The sequence below is a fragment of the Eublepharis macularius genome, chromosome 7 (assembly GCF_028583425.1).
Source record: "Eublepharis macularius isolate TG4126 chromosome 7, MPM_Emac_v1.0, whole genome shotgun sequence".
In the NCBI taxonomy this organism is placed as follows: domain Eukaryota; kingdom Metazoa; phylum Chordata; class Lepidosauria; order Squamata; family Eublepharidae; genus Eublepharis; species Eublepharis macularius.
Window position 1 is genome coordinate 3,462,578 of NC_072796.1, and position 23,284 is coordinate 3,485,861.

At 41.7% G+C, this 23,284-nt stretch overlaps 2 protein-coding genes across 5 annotated transcripts in view; both read right to left on the minus strand.

The window, feature by feature from the left end:
- The window catches only part of LOC129333226 (protocadherin gamma-C3-like), a 235,475-nt gene that overhangs the window by 166,352 nt on the left and 45,839 nt on the right, over positions 1-23,284 (minus strand). The gene's annotated exons all lie outside the window — the stretch shown is intronic.
- On the minus strand, positions 12,880-23,054 carry LOC129333250 (protocadherin Fat 4-like). Its single transcript, XM_054984775.1, has 2 exons — positions 20,522-23,054; positions 12,880-15,401 (listed from the first exon to the last, which is right to left on the minus strand). The coding sequence occupies exons 1-2, from the start codon at positions 23,052-23,054 to the stop codon at positions 12,880-12,882; spliced, it is 5,055 nt and encodes a 1,684-aa protein (XP_054840750.1).

The following is a 23,284-nucleotide window of genomic DNA, read 5'->3' on the forward strand; positions in this document are numbered from 1 at the left end:
AAACACCAACCAGATTTTCTAGAGTAAAAGTTTTCAAGAGTCAAGCTCCCTTCATAAGATGCAAGTACAAATGGAGATCTCTGATGCCATCAGATTGATTAGAACAGGGGAGGAAATGCAGAAAATTAGTAGCTGTAGTGGGAGAAGAATCCTATGTCCTTATTCAGCCCTCTGGTAGGGGGTATCCATTGGTCTGAATTTTGGAATGAACTCACCTTAAACAATCTTGCACTGTAATATGCCCTTGAAGTTTCTCTGAGAACTGCTACTCTTAGGTCAGCAATGGAATGCTTTGGAAGATTAAAATGATCTTCCACTTTTTTTAGTATTATGGTTTTTAATGTCAGATTTATGTTTATTTTTTTGTTCAGGGACTGACTTGTTTGTCCAATGCAGAGAGTGGAAGGGCAGTGTGGGCACTTCATGGCATTCTATAACCCTGGAAGATGAACAAGTGACTGAACCCGAGATAATATTGCTGGTATCGTTAGTCCTGTGATGGTGTTGTTGTGGTGAATACAGCGAGAGAGTTGGCATCTTTATTTATTTCAGGTCATGGTTCCAGAGTCCATGTCCAAGTTAGGTACTGCATTCTTGTGAGTGAGAAGGTGTTTAAGATTAGGGAGTTGTCTGTGGGCAAGAAAAGGTTTCGCTCCCAGTATCATTCTCCAGCAACAGTCACAGGTCATTAACAATGCATTGAACAGGTTTAGGCTGAGAGCTGTATGTGACCACCTTTGGAGTTCTGTTCCTGTTTCATCTGGGCCTCTCTAGTAATAGGTTGTTCTTTGGGATCCTTCTAGCTTTGTCTATCTGTCTCCTTACTACACCAGGTTGGTATCGTCATTCCAGAAATGCGTGTTTTAGATCCAGCAGGTGAGAATTTCTTTCAGAGGGATTTGAACAAATGCAACTGTAGCATAGAGTTTGGCTACAGATAATGGATCTATGGTTTAGTGTGTTTAGGATGGTGTCTGGTGATATGTTTGTAGATAAGCTGTGGACCTCCTAAGGATGCTGTAGGACTGACTACATAAGCCAGAAGCTCTTCCCTGACATATCTCAATTCAGTTTCAGCATCATGATGAAACGCCTGCAGCTGCCTTGTTCGCAGTCAGACCGTTGGTCTATCAAAGTCAGTCTTGTTGTCTACACTGACTGACAGCAGCTCTTCACAGTCTAAGGCAGAGGTCCTTCCTATCACTTCTTCTCTCATCTTTTAACCGGAGATGCCAGGAATTGAACTCAGGGTCTTCTGAACACAAATTGCATGATCTACCACTCAGTCATGGCCTCTCCCAAAATATCTTATCCATAAGGAGCATGGGTGGGTCATTGTGAATCAAAGGAGAAGCTTCTGATATTTTACTACTTCCATCTTTGGCTTTCATTCTTCAAAACAGACTAGGCTGACTCACATGTTGTACCTCCAAGTGGGTTCAATCTGAAGTGTTCTCTTCACAAAGAAGAACATTTTTACATCTTGTTCTGAAGTGGTGCATGAAAAAGTGAAACTCAACCTAAAGATGTTCTTCAGCTTTTATAAGAGTATGTTCAAGCAGCAACACAAACATTTCTAATAGGACCTAGCTATGATAGTGCTGGGGGAACTTTTGTGCGAATGTTTGTGGCACAGTATAACCAGATCTTTTCCTTCCACTCATAGCTCTTTAGAGCGAATACCTTATTTTTTCTTAGGGAAATTACAGGTTTTTCTAGCCTGAGACTCCAACAATGAGGAACATTGGCCAACAGACTGAAGAGAGATGAAGTTTAGAAGCTTCAACTTAAAGTAGGTATCTACTGGAAGGAAATCTACATGTGCATATGGATAGGTTTGTCCCTTGTTTAAGCATTACAATAACTGAAAAACCACAACCAACTCCACTTTATTAAAGATGACTATGCCATAGAGTCCGCATTCTGATGGTACCATTTCTTCCAGAGAACTGAACTCTATAGTCTCCAGATCCCTAAAGAACTCCAGGCTCCATATGGAGATTGAAAATTCTATAGCTAGCCAATATTTGGATGATATTGGGTTTTTTTTCCTATTTATGGAGGTTGGCAACCCTATAGGTTGTAAATGATAGGCGTTTGTTATTTAGGGACCATTATCAGTACTATTGTTGTCTCTTTCACAGACTATCAAATATAATTTTTATTACATGTGGGTTTAGTCACTTTTAAACTGAAAGCTCCTTGAACGAGCCTAGAATATAAAATTGTGTGTATATTTAAAAAATAGAGAAATAATAATTCGTTTAAATGGGCTAATCTGTTTTGTTCTATCATTTCCTATGAAAACATGGGATTGGTACAGTTTAGAGAGATGTTCTACATTATTCTTATATTTCTCTTGAATTTTCTAATTCAAATCAGGCAGAATTCACTAGGTTGCTTTAGACAAGCCATTATCTCCGATCTTCATCTGCAATACAAGGAGCACCAACTGTGGGGCCATTCTTGTGGCCCGGGAAAAATTAGGGTTTCTCTTGAATTTCACAGGCATATTGTTCTGCCTCAAAGATCCCTCCTTCATTTACACTTTTACTCCTAGATAGGGCAGCCAGTCCCCCACTATGGTGGAAAACTTCTGGCTGCAGCTCTTCATCCCTGCTACCACTAGGTACATTGATGAGGGGAGGAAATAAGGTAAGAAACGTGGTTGGCATGGCACTCTAGGATTCATTGGAAACTCTTTGGAAATGACAGATATGGCATCATACTGTCAATGTTACAGCATGCACTCATCCCCGAGTGTCTCACCAGTGAGCAACCATACCTGTCATCATCTCCTCTGATCTACCCATTGACTCTGACTGTAGTAAAAGGAAGAACCTGAGGAGCCAAAGCCAGCAGACCAGGGGGACCAGAGGGATCATCTGCTGACTATTCTCCAGTAGCACCAGAGGTCTACTGGAGAATATCACCAGCAGAAACATCTGTATCAGGGTTAAACTTAAAGTATGTATCTACTGGAAGGAAATCTATATGTGCATACGGAGAGGTTTGTCCCTTGTTTAAGCATTACAATAACTGAAAAACCACAACCAACTCCACTTTATTAAAGATGAGTATGCCATAGAGTCCACATTCTGATGCTCCATTTCTTCCAGAGAACCGAACTCTATAGTCTGCAGATCCCTAAAGAACTCCAAGCTCCATAGGGAGATTGACAACTCTATAGCTAGCTAATATTTGGATGATATTGGGTTTTTTCCCCTGATTTATGGAGGTTAGCAACCCTATAGGTAGTAAATGATTGGCGTTTGTTATTTAGGGACCATTATCAGTACTATTGTTGTCTCTTTCACAGACTATCAAATATAATTTTTACTGCATGTGGGATTAGTTACTTTTAAACTGGAAGCTGCTCGAACGAGCCTAGAATATAAAATTGAGTGTATATTTAAAAAAAATTAGAGAAATAAAAATTCATTTAAATGGGCTAATTTATTTTGTTCTGTTGTTTCCTACGCAAACGGAATTGGTACAGTTTAGAAAGATGTTCTACATTAATTTTATATTTTTCCTGAATTTTCAATTCAAATCAAGCAGAATTCACTAGATTGCCTTAGACAAGCCATTATCTCCGATCATCATATGCAGTACAAAGGAGCACCAACTGTGGGGCCATTCTTGTAGCCCGGGAAAAATTAGGATTTCTCTTGAATTTCACAGGCATATTGTTCTGGCTCAAAGATCCCTCCTTCATTTTCACGTTTCCCCCTGAGTAGGGCTGCCAGTCCCCCGCTATGGTGGAAAACTCCTGGCTGCAGCTCTTCATCCCTGCTACCACTAGGTACATTGATGAGGGGAGGAAATAAGGTAAAAATCGTTGTTGGCATGGCACTCTAGGATTCATTGGAAACTCTTTGGAAATGATCGATATGGCATCATACTGTCAATGTTACAGCATGCACTCATCCCTGAGTGTCTCACCAGTGGGCAACCATACCTGTCATCATCTCTCTAGTCAAAGGAAGAGCCTGAGGAGCCAAAGCCAGCAGACCAGGAGGACCAGAGGGATCAGGAGGGCCTGACACTGTAGAAGTATCTGCTGACTATTCTCCAGCAGCACCAGAGGTCACCGTGCCGGAGCCTGCAAGGGAGATCTTGCCACCAGCCTCTGAGATAACAACTAGGCCTCCGCCAGGCAGGATATGAATCCGGGCCAGTAGCTACTCAGGACCTGCTCCCACGCCACAAAAGCAGTGTTGGTGGAAGGCTCAGCTGAGATAGTGCAGAGGAGGCAAACTGTCAGACTAGCAGCAGAGTCCCAGCCTAGATCCAGCACAGGACTGAGAGTGATACTTCTTTGCATGATTCTGGCCAACATAATACAGTCTCAGGGGCCTCCACTCCTGCTAGCAAGTGCAGCTGACCCAGATCAACCCCCAGCGGATTTAGACTGAGGCTTGGGAAGGATGCATTGCGGCATCAACAGGTCCCCTACATTCCAAGCTCTAGGACTTTGCCTCCAGCGGAGCCTCCCACTCTCGCTAGCCAAGCCTGAGGCCATAATCCAGGGAGATCAGCCCAGGTTTGCCTACACAGCACAGGACACTACCCTGGGGGCTTTATTTTTGTGTCGCTTTCCATTTTCCGAGAGCACTTTGCCACATTAAATATACACATTTTATATATTATTTTTCCATGTTGGATATAAATGTCATAAAAATGTCAACCCCCCATATGCAAATTGCAAACACTAGGAATGAAAATGGACAAGATGAAACGGCTCATAAAGACTGCGTACAAAAGAAAAAAGGCATGCCCATGCATTCCTGAATATTAATAAATAAATATATACTGGCCAGATTAACAGGACTGATGTTACTGAGATTTTTACTATCATTACTAACAGTATTCAAAAAGGATATAAAATATTCCAGCACACTGTTATTAAATGTGACCAATCGTGGGCAAACTCATTTTGCTTCACAACTGGTTTACTATTTTGTTTGAGATCATTTATTTAAAAATCTTTTTTTCAGTCTAGGTCCTTAAAAGCTACTTAATCTTATAACATCAAGAAAATTTTCATTTTCACATTGACCAGAATCATCAGGAGAGATAAATATAAAGGTTCTCAGGAGCTGGAGTTCCTATTTTCTCTTAACTCAAGTGGTCCTCTCTTACATATTCACACATACACCTCACAAATATATTTTTGGAATTAGTACATGGGACAATCATTAAATTCTATTTTTTTCAAAAAAATTACTCCTAAAATAACTCTCTGATAAAAAATAATTACTCTTATTTAAACCTTATATATCTGTCTGTAAAGTTGAAATAATGAAAAAAACCAAAATCTAGGAGCAATAAGATGCTAAAATAAATTGTCCATAGGTTGAGCTGGTTTACTACTGTGGTCACTTACAATCAAACTCTCAATGCGTACAGTGTAAACAAAGTAGTGCTGAAAAGAAAACTCACCACATCAGATTTATCCAACTCAGAATTAAGGATATTTCCCTCACTGGCTGTCAAACCCATTTCAGGTTTATTGTTAAAAGAAACATTCTCTGCAATTTGAACGTTGGGTGCTGGAAAAGCATATTCCTGTATCCGGGATTCAGATGATAAGCAAAGTTGATAAGAATAGGGCAATGTCCCTTCTTCATAGTTGGGTGGGAAGATGACACCATTGTTAGAATGGGGAACGGGACCAAAACACTGCAGGAATTTGGGATTCCCTGATCGGCGAAGCTTCATCAGAACAGCCAGAATCACCGTCAAGAGGAACAAGAACGAGATCAAAGCCAAGGCCAGTACCAGGTAGAACTGCAGATCAGACTGGTAGTCGGGGCTGCTGGGTTGGCTTTTCATTTCTGGAAGGGCCTCCTGAAAGTTCTCGGCAAACACCAGGTTCACAGTCACGGTGGCAGATAGCGCTGGATGTCCGTTATCCTTCACTAAGATGACCACCCTCTGCTTCACAGCATCTCGTTCCAAGAAAGTTCGTGATGTCCTGATCTCACCAGTATGGTGTCCAATTGAGAAGAGCCCTGGCTCAGTGGCCTGAAGCAGGTGGTAGGAGAGCCAGGCATTGTGTCCAGAGTCAGCATCCACGGCCACCACCTTGGTCACCAGATAATCTGCATCGGCCGAGCGAGGAATCATCTCAAACAAGACCGCACCTTCGATGCCTTTGGAAGGGTAGAGAATCTGAGGGCTGTTGTCATTCTTGTCCAGAATAAACACTTTCACTGTGACGTTGCTGCTGAGAGGAGGAGAGCCTCCATCTTGGGCCTTCACCTGAAGCTGGAACTCCCTGAATTGCTCGTAGTCAAAGGAGCGCTGTGCGTAGATCGTGCCAGTCTCAGAGTTAATGGAGACGTAAGAAGAGAGAGGCAGGTCTTCGATGTTGCTCTTTTGGACGGAATAAATTATCTGTGCATTGCGATCCAGGTCTCTGTCTGTGGCTTTGACCCTGAAAATGGAGGCTCCGGATGGGTTGTTTTCTGGCACATAGGCAGTGTAGGAAGATCTTTCAAAGGCCGGAGGGTTATCATTAATATCAGAGATCTGCACTGAAATGGTCTTGAGTGTAGAAAGAGGAGGAGTTCCTTTGTCTGTGGCTGTGATTGTGATATTGTACTCGGCAATATTTTCTCTGTCCAGCACACCATCCGTCAACAACTTATAGTAGTTGTTGGATGCTGAGACAATTTGAAATGGCACGTTACTTTGTAAATGGCAAATGGTGTTTCCATTTTCTCCAGAATCTCTGTCCTTTACATTGATAAGAGCTACCAGAGTCCCAGATGCAGAATCTTCAGGTATTGAGCTAGATGATGAGACAAGAATGATTTCAGGGGCATTGTCATTCTCGTCTAAGACCTTGATTTCAACTTTAGAGTGAGCCACTAATCCACCCCCATCTTTTGCTTGAACTGTCATGGTGTATTTATCTTTCCCCTCAAAGTCCAGAGTATCCATAACAGTGATTGTCCCATTGTGTGGATCTAGCAAAAACAATTTGCGGGCAATTTCATCAATGCTGCTAAAGCTATACTTAATTTGGCCATTGGAACCCTCATCCTTATCAGTGGCTTTCACCTGTACTACTGAAGAGCCTTTGGGGGCATTTTCCTTCAGGCTGACCTTGTACATTTCTTTTGTGAAAACAGGGGAGTTGTCATTGATGTCAATGACATTAATCCATATTTTGGCTGTCCCTGTTTTGGCAGGTTTACCTCCATCCAAAGCCAGAAGGGTTAAATGGAAACTGTTTTCACTTTCCCGATCCAATTGCTTACTGAGTACTAATTCTGCATATTTTTTTTCACCCTCCCTCTCTCTAGTTTCCAGTATGAAATAGTGATTGGGTGTGAGCTGGTAATTCTGGAGAGAATTCAGTCCAACATCTGGATCTTCAGCATACCCAAGATCAAATTGGGCTCCTGGTAAAGTTAATTCACTTGGTTCTAGTTTGATGTTCTCATTTAAGAAACGTGGCGCGTTATCATTGATGTCCTGGATTGCTACAGTTACATGGAAAATATTCATGGGGTTTTCAACCATGACTTCCAAATTAATGAGGCAAAACATAGTTTCTCCACATACTTCCTCTCTGTCTATCCTATCATTTACATACAGTTTTCCATTTTCTGCACTAATAGCAAAATATTGCTTTTTATCTAGAGAAAGCACATGCAGATTGCGACCTGCTATTTCTCCAGGACTAAGTCCTAAATCTTTGCCTAGATTCCCTACAATGGAACCTTTTTCCAATTCCTCAGGGATTGAATACCGAATCTGCTCTGAGGCAGTAGTGGGAAATAATAAATGCAATAGAAAGAGGAACAATAGCCTTACTGATCCACTGTTCTCTTTGTGTCTTCCGTTCATCCTTCTTGCTGAGATGTTTCCTTGTTCTGTTTCATGCATATCTTCACCAGCTGAGGAGTTTCAAATTCCCAACATGATCCAAGAAGACTCAGCAAGGAAGCTTTACCAATGTCACTAGATTCTGCTGAATATCTATATGTTGTAATAGTTTCCTTTTTCTAAGAAAAACGCTCCCATGTCTCTGTTTCCTGCTGCTTTCTGATCTGCAGTCTGCAAATGAATGCCTCGGTGCTGAAAGCATCTTTCCGTGGATTTCCAGTTCCCACACGAGAGCTATACTGTCCAACAGCGACACTCTGAGTTTGAGTAGAGAATTGCAAGACTTCCTTTTTATCTCATTCTGAAGCTTATATGCAGAGAAATACAACTTCTTTTTAGATAGGGAATGAGAATATATTCTGGCTTTGTGGATAGCAGATTTATATTATCTTATTTGTTTGCTTTGATATTACAGTAACACAATTTCATTACAAACAAGAAAAGACTACAAACAACAGTATTCAGCCGCCTATCTGTTTTCAGAAAACAAACAAATACAAGGGATTTCCTGCAGACACAATATTTGGGGGCAATGTAATGCATTCTTTTCCAAATCTTCCCAGAGTACCATGGAATATTAAACATGTCCCTGAGACATGTTGCTAGAAATGAATGGCTAAGTATCTTAGAAAATTAATCAGTTCTGTGTGTCATCCCAGATTCCATACACTCTGCTTCAGTAAGGCTCAAATCCAGTAGTACCTAAAACACCATCCAGATTTTCTAGGGTATAAGCTTTCCCGAGTCAAGCTCCCTTCATAAGATGGAAATACAAATGGAGATTTCTGATGCCATCAGATTGATTAGAACAGGGGAGGAAATGCAGAAAATCAGCAGCTGTAGTGGGAGAAGAATCCTATGTCCCTATTCAGCCCTCTGGTAGGAAGTATCCATTGGTCTGTATTTATGAATGAACTCAAATTCAGAAATCTCGCATTGTAATCTGCCCTTGAAGTTTCTCTGTTTGAAGATTCCTACTCTTAGGTCAGTAATGGAATGTTTTGGAAGGTTAAAATGATCTTCCACTTTTTTTGAGAGTTATGGTTTTCAATGTCAGATTTATGTCTGTTTATTCTTTTATATAGGGACTGACCTGTTTGCCCAATGCAGAGTGGAAGGACATTGTTGGTACTTGATGGCATTATATAACCCTGGAAGTAGAACAACTAACTGAACCTGAGATGAAATGGCTGGTGTTGTTAGGTCCACTGATGGTGTAGTTGGGGTGAATACAGCAACAGAGTGGGCATCTCTGTTTGTTTCAGGTCATGGTTCCAGAGTTCATGTCCAAGTTAGGTACTGCAGTATGCTGAGTGGGAAGGTGTTTAAGGGGTTTGTCTGTGGGCAAGAAAAGGGTCTGGGAGGGAGAGATATCATTGTCCAGCAACAGTCGCAGGCTATTAACAATGCAGTCAACTGGTTTGAATGTGACAACCAGTGGAGTTCTGTATGTGACAACCAGTGGAGTTCTGTTGCTGTTTCATTTGGCTGTATCTTATAGCAGTTTACCCTTTGGGATCCTTCTAGCTTCATCTGTTTCCTTACTACATCAAGTTGGTATTGTCATTCCAGAAATGCCTGTTTTAGATCCAGCAGGTGAGAATCTCTTTCAGAGGGACTTGAACGGATGCAGCTGTAGGATTGAGCTTGGCTATAGACGATGGATTCTTTGGTGTGTTTAGGATAGCAATTGGAGTGATGAAGATATGTTTATAGATAAGCTGTGGACCTCCCAAGGATGCTGTAGGACTGACTACATAAGCCAGAAGCTCTTCCCTGACATACCTCAATTCAGTTTTAGCATCATGATGGAACGCAGGCAGCTGCCTTGTTCGCAGTCAGACCGTTGGTCTATCAAAGTCAGTCTTGTTGTCTACACTGACTGGCAGCAGCTCTACAGAGTCTAAGGCAGAGGTCCTTCTTGTCACTTCTTCTCTCATCTTCTAACTGGAGATGCCAGGAATTGAACTCAGGGTCTTCTGAACTCAAATCGTATGCTCTACCACTCAGCCATGGCCTCTCTCCAAATGTCCTACCTCTAAGGAGCATGGGTGGGTCATTGTGAATCAAAGGAGAAGCTTTTGATATTTTACTAGTTTCATCTTATCTGGCTTTCATTCTTCAAAACAGACTCTACTGACTCACCTCCAGGTGGGTTCATTCTGAAGTGTTCTCTTCTCAAAGAAGAACATTTTTACATCTTGTTCTAAAGTGGTGCATAAAAAGTGAAACTCGACCCAAAGATCTTCTTCAGCTTCGTAAGAGTATGTTCAAGCAGCAACACAAACAATTCTAATAGGACCTAGCTCTGATAGCGCTGGGGGAACTTTTGTTTGAGTGTTTGTGGCACAGTATAACCAGATCTTTTCCTTCCACTCATGGCTCTTTAGAGCTAATAGCTTATTTTTTCTTAGGGAAATTACAGGCTTTTCTAGCCTAAGACTCCAACAATGAGGAAAATTGGCCAACAGACTGAAGAGAAATGAATTTAGAAGCTTATGTCTCTTGTTTAAGCATTAAAATAACTGAAAAACCACAACCAAGTCCACTGTATAAAACACCATGCCATAGAGTCCATATTCTGTTGCTATCATTTCTTCCAGAGAACTGAACTCTATAGTCTGCAGATCCCTAAAGAACTCTAGGCTCCATAGGGAGTTTGACAACTGTATAGGTAGACAGTATTTGGATGATAGAGGGTTTTTTCATTTAGGTGAGTTGGCAACCCAACAGATAGTAAATGTTTGGATGATTTGTTTTGTCTTTTAGGGATCATTGTAAGTAGTATTGTCTCTTTCATGGACTATCAAATATAATTTGTATTGCATGGGGGTTTAGTAACATTTCAATTGTCAGCTGCTCAAACGAGCCTAGAATATAAAATTGAGTATATATTTAAAAAAAAATAGAGAAATAAAAATTCGTTTAAATGGGCTAATTTATTTTGTTCTATCGTTTCCTATGTAAACATGGGATTGGTACAGTTTAGAGAGATGTTCTACATTATTCTTATATTTCTCTTGAATTTTCTAATGTAAATCTGCCAGAATTCACTAGGTTGCCTTAGACAAGCCATTATCTCCGATCTTCATCTGCAGTACAAGGAGCACCAACTGTGGGGCCATTCTTGTGGCCCGGGAAAAATTAGGGTTTCTCTTGAATTTCACAGGCATATTGTTCTGCCTCAAAGATCCCTCCTTCGTTTTCATGTTTTTCCCTGAGTAGGGCTGCCAGTCCCCCGCTATGGTGGAAAACTCCTGGCTGCAGCTCTTCGTTCCTATTACCACTAGGTATATTGATAGGAGGGAAATAAGCTGAAAATCGTTGTTGGCACGGCATTCTAGGATTCACTGGGAACTCTATTGGTAGAGTTTCAATTCATGCCAGAAATGACATCATGCTGTCAAATTGATGGAACTCCCATGCACCCACCCCCAAGTCTCTCACCAGTGGGCAACCCCACCTGTCATCACCCCCTCTGATCTACCCAGTGACTCTGACTTAGAGCGTTTATGTTTATGATTTATTTGATTTATATGCAAAAGTGCTCAGAGGAAGAGCCTGAAGAGCCAAAGCCAGCAGACCAGGAGGACCAGAGGGATCAGGAAGGGCTTGACACTGCAGAAGCATCTGCTGACTATTCTCCAGCAGCACCAGAGGTCACTGTGCCGGAGCCTGCAAGGGAGATCTTGCCACCAGCCTCTGAGATAACAACTAGGCCTCCGCCAGGCAGGACATGAATCCGGGCCAGTAGCTACTCAGGACCTGCTCCCACGCCACAAAAGCAGCGTTGGTGGAAGGGTCAGCTGAGATAGTGCAGAGGAGGCAAACTGTCAGACTAGCAGCAGAGTCCCAGCCTGGATCCAGAACAGGATTCTGAGAGTGATACTTCTTTGTATGATCCTGGCCAACATAGCACAGTCGCAGGAGCCTCCACACCTGCCAGCAATTGCAGCTGAGCCAGATCAACTCCCATCCTATTTAGACTGAGGCTTGGGAAGGGTGCATTGCTGGATCAACTGATCCACTTGGCCCTCCACTCCAGCTCCTTGCCTCCAACGGAGACTCCCACTCTCACTAGCCAAGCCTGAGGCCACACTCCAGGGAGATCAGAACAGGCTGGCCTGCGGAGCACAGGACACTACCCTGGGGGCTTTATTTTTGTGATGCTTTCTCCTTCCCTAGAGCACTTTCTCACATTAAATATACACATTTTTAACATTGTCTTTCCATCTATTGGATATAAATGGCATAAAAATGTCACACACACCCCACAAGCAAATTGAAACACGAGGAATGAAAGTAGACAAGATGGAGTGGATCATAAAGACAACATACAAAAGAAAAAGGGCATGGCAATGCACCCCTAAATATTAATAAATAAATATATACTGGCCTGATTGACAGGACTGATGTTACTGAGATTATTACCATCATTACTAGGAGTAATTGTATTATTCACAAAGGATATTTAAAAATTCATGCACTTGACTCGCCTTGGACAAACTTGTTGCTTCACAACCAGTTTACTATTTTGTTTGAGATCTTTTTTTTTTTTTAAAAAAGATTTTTTCACCCTAGGTCCATAAAAGCTACTTAATCTTAGATCAACAAGCATACTTTCATTTTCACACAGACCAGAATCATCAGGAGAGATAAATATAAAGGTTCTCAGGGGCTGGAGTTCCTATTTTCTCTTAACTCAAGTGGTCCTCTCTTACATATTCACACATATACCTCACAAATATATTTTTTGAATTAGTAAATGGGTCAATCATTAAATTCTACTTTTTTTCAAAAAAATTACTCCTAAACAAACTCTCTGATTAAAAATAATTGCTCTTAGATATTTAAAGCTTTAAATTTTTCTATAAAGTTGAGATAATGAAAAAAAGAAAGAAATCTAGTTAGAATCAATTAGATGCTAAAATAAATTGTCTACAGAGAGAGCTGGTTTACTACTGTGGTCACTTACAATCAAACTCTCAATGCATACAGTGTAAATAAAGTAATGCTGAAAAGAAAACTCACCACATCAGATTTATCCAACTCAGAATTAAGGATATTTCCTTCACTGGCTGTCAAAACCATTTCAGGTTTATTGTTAAAAGAAACGTTCTCTGCAATATGAATGCTGGGTGCTGGAAACGCATATTCCTGTATACGGGACTCAGATGATAAGCAAAGTTGGTAAGAATAGGGCAATGTCCCTTCTTCATAGTTGGGTGGGAAGATGACACCGTTGTTAGAATGGGGGATGGGACCAAAGCACTGCAGGAACTTGGGATTCCCTGACCGGCGAAGCTTCATCAGAACAGCCAGAATCACCGTCAATAGGAACAAGAACGAGATCAAAGCCAAGGCCAGCACCAGGTAGAACTGCAGATCAGACTGGTAGTCGGGACTGCTGAGTTGGCTTTTCATTTCTGGAAGGGCCTCCTGAAAGTTCTCGGCAAACACCAGGTTCACAGTCACGGTGGCGGATAGTGCTGGGTGTCCGTTATCCTTCACCAAGATGACCACCCTCTGCTTCACAGCATCTCGTTCCAAGAAAGTTCGTGATGTCCTGATCTCACCAGTATGGTGTCCAATTGAGAAGAGCCCTGGCTCAGTGGCCTGAAGCAGGTGGTAGGAGAGCCAGGCATTGTGTCCAGAGTCAGCATCCACGGCCACCACCTTGGTCACCAGATAATCTGCATCGGCCGAGCGAGGAATCATCTCAAACAAGGCCGAGCCTTCCACCCCTTTAGAAGGGTAGAGGATCTGAGGGCTGTTGTCATTCTGGTCCAGAATAAACACTTTCACTGTGACGTTGCTGCTGAGAGGAGGAGAGCCTCCATCTTGGGCCTTCACCTGAAGCTGGAACTCCCTGAATTGCTCGTAGTCAAAGGAGCGCTGTGCGTAGATCGTGCCAGTCTCAGAATTAATGGAGACGTAAGAGGAGAGAGGCAGGTCTTCAATGTTGCTCTTTTGGACGGAATAAATGATTTGCGCATTGCGATCCAGGTCTGTGTCTGTGGCTTTGACCCTGAAAATGGAGGCCCCAGATGGGTTGTTTTCTGGCACATAGGCAGTGTAGGAAGATCTTTCAAAGGCCGGAGGGTTATCATTAATATCAGAGATCTGCACTGAAATGGTTTTGAGTGTAGAAAGAGGAGGAGTCCCTTTGTCTGTGGCTGTGATTGTGATATTGTACTCGGCAGTATTTTCTCTGTCCAGCGCACCATCCGTCAGCAACTTATAGTAGTTACTGGATGTTGAGACTATTTGAAATGGCATGTTACTTTGTAAATGGCAAACGGTGTTTCCGTTTTCTCCAGAATCTCTGTCTTTTACATTGACAAGAGCTACCAGAGTCCCAGATGCAGAATCTTCAGGTATTGGGCTGGATGACGAGACAAGAATGATTTCTGGGGCGTTGTCATTCTCATCTAATATCTTTATTTCAATTTTACAATGAGTCACTAACCCACCCCCATCTTTCGCTTCTACTGCTACGGAATATTTCTCTGTTTCCTCAAAGTCCAGGGTTTCCATAACTGTGATTGTCCCTTCCTGTGGATCTACGTGGAATTTCTGGCGAGCACGCTTATCAATACTGGTAAAACTGTAGATGATTTGGGCATTGGAACCTTCATCTCTGTCAGTGGCTTTGACTTGTATCACTGAAGACCCTTTGGGAGCATTTTCCTTTATGCTGACCTTATACATTTCTTGAGGGAAAACAGGTGGGTTGTCATTGGCATCAATGACATTTATCAAAATTTTGGCTGTCCCTGTTTGGGCAGGTTTACCTCCATCCACAGCCATAACAATTATATGGAAACTGTCTTCAGTTTCTCGATCCAATTGTTTACTTAGTACTAACTCTGCATATTTATTTCCATCTTCTTCCTCTCTAGTTTCCAGAGTGAAATACTGATTGGGTTTCATCTGGTAATGCTGAAGAGAATTTATTCCAACATCTGGATCTTCAGCATACCCAAGAACAAATCGTGCTCCTGGTAAAGTTAATTCACTTGGTTCTAGTTTGATGTTCTCATTTAGGAAACTTGGAGTGTTATCATTAATGTCCTGGATTGCTACAGTTACATGGAAAATATTCATGGGGTTTTCAACCATGACTTCAAAATTAATGAGGCAGGATATAGTCTCTCCACATATTTCCTCTCTGTCTATCCTGTCATTTACATACAGTTTTCCATTTCCTGCACTGACAATGAAATATTGCTTTTTATCTAGGGAAAGTGCATGCAGATTGCGATCTGCTATTTCTCCAGGAGTAAGTCCTAAGTCTTTAGCTAGATTCCCTACAATGGAACCTTTTTCCAATTCCTCAGGGACTGAATACCGAATCTGTTCTGAGGCAGTTGTGGGGAATAATAAATGCAATAGAAAGAGGAACAATAGCCTTACTGATCCACTTTTCTCTTTATGTCTGCCGTTCATCCTTCTTGCTGAGGTGTTTCCTTTTTCTGTTTGTTGCATATCTTGATCTGCTGAGGAGTTTCAAATTCCCATCACAACAGAAGATCCACCATTAGGAAGCATAAACAAATGTGGCTGGATTCTGCAGAATTCATATACTTTACAACCGTTTCCTTTTCCCAAGACTCGCACCACGTCTCTGTTCTCTGCTGTTAGCCTGATCTGCAGTCTGAGAATGAGTAGCCACACTGCAGGAAGCATCTTTCAGTGCATTCCCAGATCCTACATGACAGCTACATTGGCCAACAGCGACACTCTGAGTCTCAGGTAGGGAACTGCGAGATCAGCTTTTTTCCTTTTCCTGAAGCTCATATGCAGAGAAGTAGAATCCATTTTCAGGTAGGGAAGAACAAAGTTTCCAGGCTTTGTGGAAGTATATCTATATAATCTGTTTATTTTGCTACTCCTTTCAAAACAGTTTTAACCAAACAGCATGGACTACTGTGCTTTTCTACCACTTGTCTCTTTGTCAACAGGAACACAATAAATAATTAGTAGAAGGAATGTGCAGCATGAAAGAAGATTTGGGGGAAATAGACATGTAGCTTTTCTACTCAATTTTCCCTCTGTATCATGGAATATTATGAGACATGTTACTAGTTGTAAGAAAGGAAGAACTAATTATATAAGAAGATCAGTAGGTTCCATTTATGCCCTCCTATATTCCATAAATTCTTTTAAAGGTTGTCCCTCTAGCAACATGCAATTGAAACACCTTTGCAATTATTATGCAACCCACAAACTCCTTCCTATCCCAGTCCAGTTTTAGCATCTTGATGGAACACATGAAGCTGCCTTCTGTTGAATTGGACCACTCGTTTCTCACGGTCAGTCTATGTTGAATGGCCGCAGCTTTCTAGGATCTCAAGAAGAGGTCTTTCACATCATATGACCCCCTTAACTAGAGAAGCTGGTGATTTATTTATTTATTTACTTCATTTATATCCCACCTTTCTCTCCAGACCCACAGAAACTTACACCCTTCTCCTCTCTTCCATTTTATCCTCTCAAAATTCTGTGAGTTAAGTTGGGCTGAGAGGGTGTGACTGGCCCAAGGTCACCCAGCGAACTTCCATGGCAGAATGGAGATGCGAAATTGGTTCCCCAAGATCCTAGTCTGACACTAACCACTACACTACACTGGCTGGATTGAAGCCAGAACTTTCTATATGTAAAACAGATGCTCTGTCACTGAGCCACAGTTGTTCCTTGTATCGGGAATAAGGATGAGTGTGATATTTGGTTCAGTGGAGGAGTTCCTGTTGCTTTATGAGCTTTGCCTTCTTTTTCAGAGCCTATTTTCCACAAACCCTGATGCACTCCTCTGACCTATCTGTTCTCCCTCAAAAGGGTTATATCAAAAGATAACCATCTTATCTGCCAAAGGTGCTTTCTGCTCAAAGAAGAATTGTTTTACACCTTGCTCTAAATTAGTGCATGAAAAAGTGGAGCTAAATCCAGAACGTTCATCTGCTTTCAGAAGAGCTTGCTCAGTCAGAAACACAAACGGACCAAGGTATGATCGTGCAGCTGGTAGTACTCCTGCGCAACTGTCTGCGAGATAGCATGACCCAATCTTTTCCTTCCATTCACTTGACAAAATTACAGAAGGTTTTTCTAGCCTGAGATTCCAAGAGTGAGGAAAACTGGCCAACAGATTGAAAAGAGAAGTGAGCATCTATTGGAAAGAAATTCACCATGCATATGGAAAAGCTTCTGTCCCATTTAAAGTTAAGTGAAAAAGCACAACCTATTCTATACGATACAATAGAATAGCATTAAAGGTTCTGAATTGTCAACAATCCTGTAAATATTTATAAACTCAAATAATGAGATTATATCCTTTGATTTACTTTACACAAAAACATTTCTATTGAGCACAAAGAGCATTGAAATAAATATACCAAGTATCATTTTAAAATGTGGTGGTTGTGTATGTCTGATGGCATTGCACCTTTGTTTTGAGTTGGGGTTGTTTGGACCTTCTCAGCCCTTGTAGTTTTGGAAGTGGCTGTGGTGGTGGGGGGGGGGGGAGTTTCAGCCTTCTGATTGGTTGTGGTCTGAGTTAATAAAGAAGTTGTATTTAAGGCCTGCTGAACTTGGTTTCTTCCATTAACATACAACAGCAGAAATGTGTTTGTCACTGAAACACTTGGCCAGGTTTATGTAAGAGCATGAATGTTAAATAGCAGGCTACTACTGCTTGAAATGCTGCAAGTATGATAAAACACTTTTCAAAACCTCCTGTAATAACCACTATGAGATACTATGGTACCACTAGGGTTACCAATGGATGCACTGTGGTTTAGGGTTGCCAGCTCCAAGTTGGGAAATTCCTGGAGATCTCGGGTGAAACCTGGAGAAAGTGGGGTTTGGGGAGGGAAAGAACCTTGGCATGGCATAATTCCATAGAGTCCACCCCACCCCACCCCAAAGTAGCCATTTCCTCCAGGTGAACTGATGTCTGTGGCCTGGAGACCAGTTGTAATTCTGGGAGATCTCCAGCCACTACCTGGAGGCTGGCACTGTGGTTGCATAATTTTAGAGGGGCATCTCTATTTAAATAACTACAGGTAGAAGGGCTGAGAAGGGCTTCAGTATCAGGCCTGAGACACCATCATGAAAGGTTGACAACAATATTGGACTTGATGGATCAATGGAAATTTTGGGTGTGATGGCTCCCTATACAGTAGGGAAAACTGTAATAATAGATGCATGAAATTGGAGGGCAGCAAAAGCATTCCTAATAAGTTTTGGGATGCCTTCGTTTTTGCTGCAGACTAGCAAAACCAAACATCTGAGACCAAAGGAACTAAAGAAAAGGCTAGAACATGCCCGTGTTAGTTAATTGGGAGATTCTGGAAAATGTAGAAATCTAGCAGGTATCCTTACTACTTTTTCAATGAATTTGTATTGGAGTGAGACATTTAAAAACTTCACATTTTTCCTCACAGGATTAATCAAGTAAATATAAATGAGAATCTAGTATACCAAGTCACCTGAAAAGGTTAAAACAAACAAACATATAAATCACAAACATGGTGTTATGTTTAGGGCTGAGTATCATAAATGTACCCCTGATGTGCACAGCCCAGGCTAGCCAGATCTCATTAGGTCTGGGAAGCTAAGCAGGGTTGGCTCTGTTAGTACTTGGATGGGAGACCATGAAGGAAGCCCAGTGTCGCTATGCAGAGGCAAACAATGGCAAACACCTCTGTTCATATCTTGCCTTGAAAATCTTACAGGATCACCTTATGTCACCTGCAACTTAATAACAGCACTTTCCACCACCTTGTAAGTGTGTACCTATGCAACTCTTCCATCTGGAAAACCCATGGAAGGAGGTCTCTAGGATCCACTGAGTCTCCATTATCATTTACTTCAGGTTGAGGTCCAACAAGTTGGGTGGATGGAGCTAGAAAAGACTAGCTGAACAGGTGCACTCAGATCCACCAATTACATGGCTTGGGTGTGAGTTCTGGTAACAAAACCTGGTAGCTACTTGGTCTCTTCCTCTGTTCCTGCATCCCCATAGACTTCAACATATACGAGTACTAACCCACTCCCAATTAACCAGCTCTCTTCTCCAAGCCTGGCTGGACCCTACATATGTGCTCCTGACTGATTTGGCTGGCTGGGTTTTGCAAGGGTGGGTGCTTTAGGACCATGCAATAAACACACCCAATGTTTCCTGGGCATCATCTTTGCATACAAGTGGTCCCTGGGTGCAAGATATCAGTGTGGGCAATAGTCACCTAGAAGAAAATAATTCCAATTATTAGCTGGAGTGGGGGGGAAGAGTAGGGAATCTTTAATTAAATGCACAAGCAATACCCTCCGATTGTTCTCCTGTCATTTTCTAAAAACTCTAGCTAAAGCAACTATCATAAAAGGCAGGATGACTTATTCCAGTCCCTAAAACTCTAGCACTGCATAGAAGTCTACATACCCAACCTTTACTTACATAGGAGCAAAATCTCACTCCAAATGAATAACTGAATAGAAAGACAAAGCAGTTATCTTAAAAGTATGCAGTCGGCGAACGACAATGCCCAGCTTCTATAAGTACCCATAACCATGAAATCAGAGTCCTGCCAAGAGTCACACTTCCACACTTAATTTGAAGCCTTGTGTAAGCAGATATAATGCATTGATCTAAATGGTCAGCAGAATAAGCCACAACTGCAACTCAGTTTAAATAGATGTAACTGTATTCACTCATGTTTGTCCCTGGTCCCTATCTTAAATTCCCCATTATCAGTTTCAGAAATGAAGCACCCATGGGGCAGGGATCTGCCTGTTCTTGGTTATGAAATTCTATAGAACTTATATACACTGATAGTACTACAATAAATAATAAGTACTGTAAAGCTATCGTGCTGCTAATGTTCTGCCAAAAGTAGCTTTGCCATGCCCAATGATACGTGTTGATGCAACGAACCCTTCAAATCTGAATGACTCGTACAACAAAACACAGAAGGTAAAGAGCCCCCTGGAAGAGCCAATCACGCAAGAAGAAAAGAGGAGAACAAACTGGCCAACTGGTGTTATGCATTATATACAAGCATCAAGTATTTTCCTTGAGCTTTTCTGTGTTATTAGTAAAGGAAGCACTCATGTACCTCGTTTAAAGATTTGCACTCCAGATGTATCTGGAGCACACAAGCCTTGCCATAGTATTTGGACTGTCTGTGACACCACATTAGTTCAGCAAATTGGTGCCAGACTGCTAGTATGGCAACATTTCTTGCATATGAAATAAACGAGATACAGTATTTTATAATCTGATGATAGGAACTTGCATCTGAGAAAATATAAATTGTGTTTCCTATGAACATGAAGTTTAAAAAGTAGATCATCTAAAAATCAATTTAAATACTTTCTCAAAATGCTCTTTCATAGCTTCTTTTGAAATGCTTCAATATATATCCACTTTTCTAAATTACTTAACTATTTTAAATTAAAAAGCAGTTTTCAAACCAGAGAATCTCATAAGAATGTGTGACATGTTAGCCAGGATATACTAAAGAGCACAAAGATATCAAGGAAGATAGAAAAGTTTGCAAAGTGGTATTTATGCATTTTTCTAGTTCATTTTCTAGTGTAAAACAACTATCACCCCCATCCCTACAAACACTGATTTCCAGGTTTTGACAGAAAGCAGAATTCAAACAAATGAAGCAGTTGGATACGAAGTATAATGATAATAATGTGTTGTGAAAAGAAAATAATAATATATATACCTTGTCAATATTCTCCACCTCAAAATCTGATGTATTTTCTCCATTACCAAGGATAGGTACACCAGATGTGTTGCTGCAAAGCATATTGCCCGCAATCTGAACATTGGGGGTCAAAAAAGTGACTTCATTTTTCCTGGATTCTGAGGACAGGCACAGCTGATAGGAATACGGCAAAGTCCCATCTTCAAAGTTTGGAGGGAAGATGGCGCCAGCCTTGGAGTGGGGAACAGGAGCAAAGCACTGCAGGAATTTGGGGTTTCCCGATCGCCGAATCTTCATCAGAACGGCCAGAATCACCGTCAAGAGGAACAGGAACGACATCAAAGCCAAGGCCAGCACCAGGTAGAACTGCAGGTCAGACTGGTAGTCGGAGCTGCTGGGTTGGCTTTTCATTTCAGGAAGGGCCTCCTGAAAGTTCTCGGCAAACACCAGGTTCAGTGTCACAGTGGTCGAGAGAGGCGGCTGCCCATTATCCTTCACCAAAATGACCAGTTTCTGTTTTGCAGCATCTTTCTCCACGAACGCCCTCGCTGTCCTGATCTCACCAGTATGAGAGCCAACAGTGAAGAATGCCGGTTCGGTAGCTTGAATGATATGGTAGGAAAGCCAGGCGTTGTGTCCAGAATCAGCATCCACGGCCACCACCTTTGTCACCAGATATCCTGCCTCAGCCGAACGAGGCACCATCTCAAACAAGGCTGAGCCCTTGGCTTCTTGGGAAGGGGACAGGATCCGTGGGCTGTTATCGTTCCGATCCAGAATGAACACCCTCACGGTGACGCTGCTGCTGAGAGGGGGAGAACCACCATCTTGGGCCTTCACTTGCAGCTGAAACTCTCTGAACTGCTCATAGTCAAAGGACCTCTGGGCATAGAGAGCTCCAGTCTCAGAGTTAATGGAGATGTAGGAGGAGATGGGGAGCTCCTCGATGTTGCTGTGGAGGATGGAATATGTGATTCGCGAGTTTTGGTCCTTGTCTGGGTCCAAGGCTTTCATACTGAATATGGAAGTACCAGAAGGGTTATTTTCTGGCACATAGATGCTGTAGGATGGCTTCTCAAAAGTGGGGGAATTGTCATTGATATCAGAGATCTCTACTGAGATGGTTTTGTGTGTTGACAGTGGGGGATTTCCTTTGTCAGTGGCTGTGATTGTAATGTTATATTCAGAATTTTTTTCTCGATCTAAGGGGCTGTCAGTTTGGAGCTTGTAATAATTATTAGAGGAGGCAAGGATTTTGAATGGCAAATGATTTTGTAAACTACAAGTAACCTTTCCATAGTCTCCTGTATCTTTGTCTTTTACATTGATCAACGCAATTAATGTTCCAGAAAGGGAATCTTCAGGAACTGGGTTAAAGGAGGAAACTATGGTCACCTCTGGGAAGTTGTCATTCTCATCAAGAACTGTTATTTCAATGTTGCAGTGGGTCACTAATCCTCCTCCATCTTTTGCTGCTACTTGTATAGTATATTCTTTGGTTTCTTCAAAATCCAATGGTCCTTTTAGAATTATTGTGCCATTGGTGGGATCCAAGCTGAATTTCGCATGGCCGTTCAGTGGTATGTTGCTGAAATGATATGTTATCTGGGCATTTGAACCTTCATCATCATCAGTGGCTACAATTTGGAGCACAAATGATCCAGGAGGTACATTTTCCCTCAAATTTACTTTGTAAAGTTCTTGAGAGAAAACAGGAAAATTGTCATTAGTGTCTGTGACATTAATCCATATCTGTGCTGTTCCAGTTCTTCTGGGATCTCCACCATCTATGGCAAAAACAGTCAATTGGAAACTCTGTTCCGTTTCCCGATCTAACGGTTTCTGTAATATTAAATCAGCAAATTTCTTCCCATCCTTACTTGCTTTAACTTCTACATTGAAATATTGGTTGGGGTTGATCTGATAATTCTGGAGAGAATTCATACCAATGTCAGGATCTTCAGCTTTCCCAAGAAGAAATCTTGTACCTGGGGCACTGGATTCACTTATTTCCAACCTGATGTTTCCATTTGCAAAATACGGTGCATTATCATTGATGTCTTGAATCATTACTGTTATATGAAAAATATTCAGAGGGTTTTCAACAACTGCCTCAAAATTAAGAAGGCAAAGTGTAGTTGTGCCACAGATTTCTTCCCTGTCTATTTTGTCATTTACATAGAGGTTTCCATTCTCTTTACTGATAATGAAATATTGCATATCATCCACAGAGACAGCATGCAGATTACGCTGTGCTAGTTCTCTGACATTCAGACCCAAATCCTTGGCGAGATTCCCCACAATAGAACCCTTTGGCATCTCTTCGGGTATGGGATACTGAATCTGCTCTGAGGCAGCCCAGCAGGAGAAAGACAATAAAGAAAGAAGCAGTACTTGCCTTCTGAGTGCTTGGCCATTCTCTTTGTGCTTTCCGTCCATCTGGATCCCAGAAAATTATCTCAGATCAGATCAAAACCTCTTCAAGATGCAGGAAATCTTAGTAAGTAAAATTAAATTGTCTTTCTTCTCAATTTGTACAAGACTTTTTTCTCAGAAATGTTGCTCTGCCGTTGTGTTGTAGTCAGCACAGCACAGATGAAGCAATATGAACTGCAGGGAATATCAGTTGCTCTCCATTCTCCGTGTAGCTGTGATACTGGTCAACAGCG